A 9,886-nucleotide genomic window follows, 5' to 3' on the forward strand; every position below is an offset into this window, starting at 1 on the left:
TCTATCTACTGAAATGATATCTGTAAACGTATTCTTATCATGACAGTGGATTAGGCTAAATATCAGAGTGTTTACCTGGGAATTGTTTTAATCTTTAAATAGATTTATTATTCATTCATTCAATTAATATTAAATAACAAATACAGCGTAAAAACACCGTGAAATAATTACTATTTACATCCATTGTGTCTGACCAATTAGAGCCGTTGAAGGGGCGGGGCACCTATGCACAGCTGAGGGCGGGGCTGTGACTCGTGACGCTTTTACCGTTTAAGTGATTATTAAGAGTTTCCGGTTAATTGAAACGAGAGAAAACATCGTCTGATTTTTCCAAAACATGTATTTATTTGTGTCTTTTGAGAGGAAACACAGCATTGAACCTATTGGACAGAAATAATAACGATTATAGAAGAATGGAGGGGGAAAAAAACTCATATAAAGACGGTAAAATCCTCAGATGATGTTCACGCGTCATGTTAATTGCCGCACTTACACGATTACACTTCATTCATAATACACTCATTTTTTACTACTTTATGACTCACAGAAACATTTATTTAACAAAGACAATTCACTTAAGTATAAGTTACTAGGGTACTTTTTGCTTTGAATTTAGTATAGGATTTCTTTTAGTGAAGTGTACTATAGTACACAGTATCCTGTTGTATTAACTTTAGTAAATGGACAAACTGTAGTAAGTACTATAGTGTCCCTTATGCAAAGAGAATATATTATCAATATATTCAATCATTTATTATATATTTGAAAATATATAAATAATAGAACAAAAATGACAATTTATTTAATAATACTTATTGAATTGACACTATTCCTCTATCGTAAAAGCATAAGAACTTAGTTCCAAAATATGGACGTGTATTATTTAATATTTTGCATATTTTTCATATATCATTTTTGTTTCTTTAGAGGTACTACAGTATAGTAAGGCTGAAAAAAATACTATTGTGTACTAACACTTTGTAATGTCTATTATATTGATATTAGTACTGTTGGATGTGTGTTTGTGTGTAGGAGCGATGAGCTGGTTCATGAGAGTGTCCAGACTGACTGTGGCTGTGGCCATTATTAAATCCAGACCATCAGAAGGTGTCAGACACTTCACTAATCTCTCTCTAAAACACTCAAACAGCAGGACGAGGGCTGGAAATCTACAGCATGTGGTCTTCAGGAAGATCTGCTGCGTCTCAGACAGGAGCTGATTCTTACACGCTCACTGCTGAAGGCTGAGAGACGCGCCGGACCACCAGACGGTAACATCTCCATGTCTGCATCTCATAGTCTGAGATCTCAGGTCACACTTGATGAACACATTTTTTTTCACTCTAACATACTGTATTTTGTTTTTAAACTAAACATTGGAGTCCAGGAGTTGCAGTGTGTATTTTGGACACATCTGTCATTATCTCCAAGTGATCCTGAAAGTGATTTTTCTGTTTACACAGGTCAACAAGTTGTGGAAGGTCTCTCTCAGGACGACACGCAACAGTTAAAGAGCGACTCCTCCGGCTGTGACTTTGATATCACCTCACACCGCAGAGAGGCTCCGTGTTTACCGCTCACTCCTCCAAACAGTCAGAAAGTCATTGTTCAGGGCAGGTCGTGGCGGCAGGACTGCGGTCTGGTGAAGCACATGCGGTTCCTGCAGTGTCTGAGCGGTCTGCGTAGGGATTATGGGCCGCTGTGCGTAGATGATGATGATGAGGTGGTCTGGGACTCGGTGGTACAGTTACTGGATTGTGTACTGGAGGTTTTCAGACAGGCACATGTCGGACAGCCTGTACATCATCCAGAGCTGCTTCGCCACGCCACACAGGTGATGGCACAGACCCTCGGTGGAGACAAAACAGATCGATGGCCTTCACTTGAGCGTTTCAGAAGAGTGGAAGATCTGTTGAAAGAGATGATCTGTCTACTGCTAACCAGCCATCTAGTCAATGAGGTAAGATAGAGGATTTTAAAGGTATAGTTCATCCAGAAATATGAACGTTCTCTCATGAAATGTGAGCACAATTGAGGTTTCACTTAAATTAGACCTCATTTAGAGAAATGCACGGGTATCAATGGATTTCAAATGAGATCAGTTGCATAATGCAAGATGTTCATTTAGACTGCATTCAACAAAGCCGTTTGGATGAAAGAAAAGAAACCATACTCTTCAGTTTATCTACGTTTTAATGTATTTATTACACATGGTTTTGAAATATTAAGCTTAAGATAAACATACGGCTTATTATATAGTATTGAATGATAACAATAGCTAGAGTACAATAACTAAAAATAGCTTAAGATGTCAAAATTAGACCCTACAACAGTATTACACGGGACTGTATGCCCTCAGCATGTCACATTTAATCAACACTATCCAACAGGGTGTAGTACAGAATAAACAAGAGGAGGAATTCTCTCATTGTTCTTCAGTTGTCAACATTTCCTGATGCTGATGGAGACAAATGTTGTATGTCCGTAGTGCTCATTTTATCTTTGTCCTTTTCCCCTTGCCCACCTCATCACCCGTGACATGTTTGGTTAGCCTCAGACACGCCCTACAAAACCCCTCCACCGTCCATCCTGTCACTGTCTGATGAAAACTTATGATTTGTGCTTCTGAGTAAAAAGACATTTGCTTCCTGCTGCCCTCTTCAGGTCACAAGTGGAATTGATTTATACTATTGCGCATGCACCGTTCTCTTGTGCAAAAAAAACAAAAGGTTATTTACATTTATGCACTTGACAGACAATTCTAGTGCCTTACCGTGCTTCAACAAGTATTTTTGTTATGGTTTAAATCGGAAATATACTTTTTTAAATATATTTTTAAGATAAATATAAAAATGAATCAAGATATACGTGCAAATATTTACTATGTATGTGTGGGTGTTTATGAATACATAATAAATATGCTCAGTGCACTGATGTAAACAAACTTTAATTCTAGGTGCGGTTAATCGTTGAACAGTATGCAAGCGACAGTATGTAATATTGTAAATCATTTATATTACAGTGCCCTCCACTATTATTAGCACTCGTGGTAAATATGAGCACAGAATGCTGTAAAAATAAATCTACATTGTTTCTCCTTTTGATCTTTAATAAAGAAACATCTACAAAATCCCAACATTTCATTCAAGTCAGATGGAAGGAATATCCCATTGTGGGGAAAAAAATCTTCTTTAATATTCACCCTGGTCACAATTATTATCACACCTACACATTCTCATGAGTAAATATCTCCCAAGTATATTCCCATTGATATTTACAATCTCTGAACACTCCGAGGTGTCTAGAAACATGATGTTGTCCAGTTATGATTTCTTCTTTCACAGGAGATTAATCATTAATAACACAAAGCCCAAACCCCCTCAGTCATTCATCACAACAGATAAAACCAAAGAATATAGTTATAATATGCGGCAAAAGATTGTTGAGCTTTACAAAATAGAAACATGATTTAAAAGGAAATGGTTGAAACAATGAAAACTCTGATTTCCAACATCTGTGCAATGATCAAGAAGTTTTAATGGATTGGAGATGTTGTAAATCAGCTTGAAACAGAATGTGTGTCTCTATTGTCTCAATGCACATCGAGGAGAATCATTTGAGTGGCCAAAGACTCTTCACAGATCACAGATGGAGAATTGCAGTAATCAGTTGAATTTTAGTATCAGAAAGCATTTAATAAAACTAAAGGAAAACTGCACCTCCATCAGCACAAGTTGTTTGGGACACTGTTCAAGAAAAACATCATCTGTGCTCGTGCAAAAACAAACTCCTCCATATTAAAGGGATAGTTCAGCCTTAAACTCCAATTTGGCACCACACTTACTTTAAAAATATTCAATTTATTTTTTAATATTTCATGATTTAATATATTGACCATCTAAAGAAAATGATTGTTTCTTTCCATAAGGGTTAATTCATTAAATCTATAGTTTAGATAATTGAGTTATATGTAGAAGTTGTCTGATGTTGTCTTGAGAGAAGTGTTGTTGTGTTTGAGACACTATGATGTGTCAATGTGAAATCCAGCTGTCTGTGTGAAGAAACACTTAACCACAGTTTGACCCTCAGATGTGATGAGACAGCGTGTGTTCTTCTCTTCACAGCCAGACTGAATGATGGAGATTTAGTGTACGGTTATCTGTACTGAAACCCCCATGGGCTCTCCTTTAATCAGGAATGTCATTTTACTGTAACTACTGAATGAAAAATGAAAGTTGTGACTAAAGTTGAATGCAATGACTGTAACAGCAGGTGCACAATATGTTTGGCACATTTTTATAGTCCTTGCTGTTTTAAATTACTTTTAGGAACAGAATTATTCCAACAATGAAGATTTTTATAAACTTACTTTCTATTTGTCCACGCAGTGCAAGAGTAAAGAACCTTAAAACAGCACATGCATAGACAGGCAAAATAAAAGTGATTTATAACCCATCATTTTCATTTTAGGCTACAGTACTCCTATGAGTTTGTGCTGCAGCCAAGAACATTACGACTCGCTCGGTTCATTCAGATGGAATATTAACTCCAACCGTCACGCACGGTGACCCCAGAAACATTACACTTGGCAGACACTCACATCCTCTCTGTGTTTATAACGCTGGGGTTTATTGGGTTTCCTTCGCACAGACCTTCCTTTGCAGGTGGTTCTTTTCATTGTCTGCATGTTTGTATGTGAGCTGATGTGTGATTTTGAAGGGTCAGAGGTCAGTCTGACATGACGTGTATCTGTGTCAGTTCTCAGTGAAGGCTCTGATGTCCGAGTGTCTGATGACTCTGGGAGAAAGTCGTGGCGTGAGAGCCGCTCTCGTCAAGATCCTAATGTCACACATCGTTCAGCTGGCACAACATCTGTGGGACATCTGTCAGGTACTGTCATAGAAACCACACGTGGATTTATAATCTGTAACCTTTTTCTTTGTGCTTCAACCTGTGGGCTGCTGAATTCAACGTTCCACCAACCACTGAAGCAGAGTCATATAACTTTACAATTTCTTTTTTTGTGGCTTTATTCGTTAGCGTATAATATCCAGTCCCGTGGGTCCAGGATTGACCAATGCAAGCTCAACGACTTGATTTGAAAAACCTCAAAATGTCAAAATACGCAGTTCGTTTACAGTAGGCTATCTGGACTGTAAGTGATGGCACTTTCAAAAACAAACACGCCCCTAAGTATAGTCCCACCCCCTAACACTGATCGACAGGTTTATTGAGCACTGGTTTCTGTGCATGACATTAGAAACAGATGCAAAGCCTTTTTTAACTGGAACCATATGCCACACATAGGAAGTCAAATAGCAGATGGGTGTGTGATTCTCACGAAATCTTGCTTTCAAGATGTCAAACATGATCTTCTAAAAAACACTCGCAACACATGTCCTTGTTATTCATGAAATGTCTAGAAAGGGATGTATAGCGGCCTAAGAAAAGTTGTTACCAAACTAAAAAAACTTTCCGACACTTATAGGAATGCTGTGGGAGTGTATCGAGTACAGAAGTAGTACCTCAACCAACTTGTTTTTTGGAAAGTAGACCATGTCAGGCAATAAAAAAATGTTTGTCATTTGAGAAAAGCAAGAAATTATTGTATAGGCCTGCGTATTGGAAAGGGCCTTGTGATACGATACATATTACAAAAGATAAGTCACAATCAAATATATCGAAGATATTTCAATACAATACATAATTACAATATATTGCAATACATTTTCCAATAAAAAATGTGAATAGAAAATGGAGCTGAAAAACAACTTGCTGTGGACGACCTGGGGTATTTTTTATCAGTCAATCAATTTAATTTATATAGCACATTTAAAAACAACCATGGTTGACCAAAGTGCTTCACAATGTCCAAGACAAAAACATACACATACCCATACATATATATATATATACATACATACACACATACTAATAAAAATAATAACATCGCAATGTCTCCCCTCAGCCTGTCATAAAAGCCAAAGAATACAGGTGTGTCTTAAGCAATGCCTTAAAAATTCCAACAGTCTGAGCAGTTCTTAAATGTAAAGGCAGACTATTCCACAAGTTTGGTGCCACCACTGAAAAGGCACGGTCACCTCTATTTCTTAACCTGGTTCTCGGAACATCAAGAAGCATCTGATTACATGACCTAAGTGCTCTTACAGGTACGTGTACATTTTACATCCAACCAATAGAATCCGTCACATACCAGTAGACACCATTATAGTTTCAATTAAAACTAATACAATTTCAATTATACCCATTAAATCCATTATATTATGTATTGTGTTTTGGGCAGAGTTCTATTGATTTTTCAGCAACATTGTTTTGGCTGCTCTTCAGTTCGAGTTAATGTAAATGTTAGTTTGTGCACTCTTTAGATTGCATTTTAGGAGATGGAATATTGAATTTCTCAGTTATTGTCTGCCAGCGGAGCACAAGGATAGTTTCGCTTTTGCAACTTTATAGTCTTGTGTTATCCAGAGCAACATCCTTATTGTCCGTCGATTAAAAAAAAAACGAAATGTGACCTCTGCATTGTAAAGAAGTATAACCGATTGTAATAATAAATGGCTAAGTGTTATAATGTTTTAACTGTAATAACAATTATTTATAAAACATTACAATGCATTAAAAGGTGCATTACAATGCTCTAAAACTACTTTTATAATGCATTATACATACATGCTTCAAGGAAAGTGTTAGCAAAAATTACTAACCATTGCTCCAAATCGCTCATCACAATGAACACGTTCAACACGCATTATTAAAATCAAAGCGCACCCACACGTCACCTCTGGAAGCTGAAGTGCCATTCTCACTCCTGCTTGAGAAAATGGCAGCATGTTCTGTATATGACATAAAAACGTGACTTTAATAAATGTATGGATAGCAGAGGTTGGTCCATCGATACACTATAGTGAAAATAAATATTGAGATAGTTTGCTGTAGCGATATTTTTGCACAGCCCTAGTATTTTAATGTTACTCTGTTTAAATTAAAACACATAATGCAAATATAATGTGACGAATCAGGACGCATTATGGTAATTCTGCAGAAAGAGCAGAATATACATAAATAGTTCTTGGCCATGTTAAGATTATGCTTTGTTCAAGGTAGAAAACACAATCATGTTTATTATAATGATTTTTTGTAATCAAATGATATGCTTTGCTAGAATGACCCGGGTAATAATATTTACATAGTCATAGGGACATTGCTTTTCTAATCGAAATTTGGCTGAAATGTTACAATTTGTCATTAATTTTACAAACATTCCAGAAATGATACAATACAACACAGTTTTGAGTTATTTGGGGATTTTCTTTAGCAACAAATGTCATTCCCAAAGTTACATGTGTGTTATTCCACAGTCGTGATGAGTTTTATAATATGAAATCATTTTTTTTGTCTTGTTCAGAGTTCTTCAGATGGTCAGATGGATTATATCCGCTATGAGAATTCCTTCTATGTGTTCTGGATGTTGGAGCAGCTGTCTGCAGACGCTGATGTGGAGCAGGAGCTCATATCCCAGCTGGAAACTGGAGCGTTCTCTCTCTCAGATGAGTTTCCTCTCTTCTCTCTCTACATGTGGAGGATTGGCGGTCTCTACAGAACCACTGCCATGAGACCTGATGAGACAGAATGTTCCTGAGAGCTGTCGTACAGGAAGAGCCTGTATACACACACACACACACACACACACACACACACACACCGTCACAAACTTAAACACATGTCCATAACATCCTATCTGATTCTGTAAAAGAAGTGAAAAAAGATCTGTTTTAGATGCATCAACCATTAGTTACTGTTCAGCTCTTTAAACGTTTTTGTGCTAATATACAGTCTGCACTCTTTTTCAGAGAGTTGTGTTTCTTTAAAAGCACATTTAAAAAAAGGTTGGGTGTGTCTGTATTCCACTTAAAGGGACAGTTCAGAATAAAAATTCTTTCATCATTAACTCACCCTTTTTCCATTTCAAACCTGTTTAAATGTCTTTGTCCTGGTGAACACAAAGGAAGATATTTGTAAGAATGTCAGTAATCAAACAGATCTCATCCCCCATTTACTTCCATAAATACTATGGCAGTCAATGAGGGATGAGATTTGTTTTGAACAATCTGAGGGTGCGTAAATGATGACAGAATTTTCTTTTTTGGGTGAACTGTCCCTTTAACCGTGGGTTGAAACAACCAAGCATGTTGTGTGCTATACTAACATTTACTCATGTGTTGTTATTGTGAGTTTTCTGTAGTGCATGTTTCCCGTGTTTTTATTTTCAGCACATGGTCTCACAGCAGGCTTGTTTTGAGATGAGCACTTAGTCACATATGGATTTAATGTGAAAAGAAATTTGTCACGCTTGGCTCTACACTTTCTTTAAAGGACGTCATATGACTATTTTTAGAAATGTTTCACATACTGTATATGTTTCACTGGTGTCTGACCCTGTGATGTAAACACTCGGATTGGCTGTTCACCTTTAAGACTTGAGTTGAAACTCTGTTATGACTGGCTTACACCTTTGCCAAAGAAAATAACCAGCAGAGCCACAGACTGATCCTGAATCAGACAAACATCACACCGGTCTGTTCATGTTCAGATGCATTAAATATACATCAAATACTCTTGGGTTATTTCAACCTTGAGTTGGGTCAAAGAGGGCCAACCGAAGGGTTGTTTTACAAACACTTTCTGGGTTAATTGAAGCCAGCGGTTGTGTTTGTTTCTTTTTTTAACCCAAAGCTAGTGTGAACACAGCAAAGTTAGCCGACTCCTGAAATCTTCAGTTATGAACCGTAGAAAAAGTGTGAGATTGTGTTATTTAATAATTAACACCTTAAAATAAACAACTCTGCATTTAGGAGTAAAAAATACTGAAAACTTCACTTAATGGCCGTTTTTGTCTTATTTATAATCTATACTTTACACTTTCACTATTTCTCTATTGCGTCTTCAGTCTTAACTTCAAATATAAATTCTCAGAGAATGTATTTATTACCAGTGTATTGAACCATCTGTTTAGATTTTCCTAAACCCCTTTTGATAGTGTTGAGTCCACACATCAGAAAATATCAGTCTATGCACGAGTTTTCTATTTAAAAATATGTAAGTTTGTGTTGTTGATGAGACAAAAATGACATGTTTTTAATACCCAACAAATAAAGAAGGAACGCTCTTCATAAAGCATTTATTATATTTTTATCTGCCCATTTATGAGGCATACTGTATAGACCGATATGCATATGGCTGTTCTTATACATGAACTTACCTGACTTCATGGAAATCATTTGGATTTTTTAAAACAAAAAATGCTTAAACGTTTTTAAGAGAGAAGCACATGGGAATTAATGCCACTGACTGAACAGTATTATGAAAACCTTTGGTTAAACCTTTTCTTTCACGGTTAAGTAGAATTGGCCGTTCACTAATGACTTCCAAAGCTTTCTTCCTCCATCGTCCACATAAGGAGCTAGATCCTTTTTCCTATCTGACTCTCTTCTGAAACAGCCTTCCTTGTATTGTCTGATATTCCAACAATACTGCAACTGATTTCACTCACACATAACCTTTATTCACTGTTAAACTGCTGTTACAAAGACATTTATGTCATATTACAGAAAAGCTGCTTTAAAATGACTTGTGTATTGTTAACAGTGGTACACAACGTGACAACGTGATTGTTTGTTAGGTTTTAGTTGGTATAACAGTACCCATAGTATAAACTATGTCAAACAGCAACTACTTTACTATAACCAAGACTTTTTACATTTTTGTTAAATATTGAGCTTGGTGCTTTTCAAATGCATTATTTTTAAAACTTTTTTTAAAAACGTTTTTTTTCGTTATTAATAGTCTCTACGATGTTTACTCCTTG

The 9,886-nt window shown here is 36.5% G+C and overlaps 1 protein-coding gene across 1 annotated transcript; it reads left to right on the forward strand.

The window, feature by feature from the left end:
- The first annotated feature begins 1,037 nt into the window (after positions 1 to 1,037).
- Positions 1,038 to 8,897, forward strand: mei4 (meiosis-specific, MEI4 homolog (S. cerevisiae)). The gene is given in 5 exon segments (XM_056763711.1): positions 1,038 to 1,122; positions 1,125 to 1,271; positions 1,464 to 1,960; positions 4,759 to 4,890; positions 7,427 to 8,897. Coding segments are annotated over 5 exon segments (1,095 nt in total). The 3' UTR covers positions 7,661 to 8,897.
- The last annotated feature ends 989 nt before the right edge of the window (positions 8,898 to 9,886 follow it).

This window comes from Triplophysa dalaica, chromosome 13 (genome assembly GCF_015846415.1).
Source record: "Triplophysa dalaica isolate WHDGS20190420 chromosome 13, ASM1584641v1, whole genome shotgun sequence".
Classification (NCBI taxonomy): Eukaryota; Metazoa; Chordata; class Actinopteri; order Cypriniformes; family Nemacheilidae; genus Triplophysa; species Triplophysa dalaica.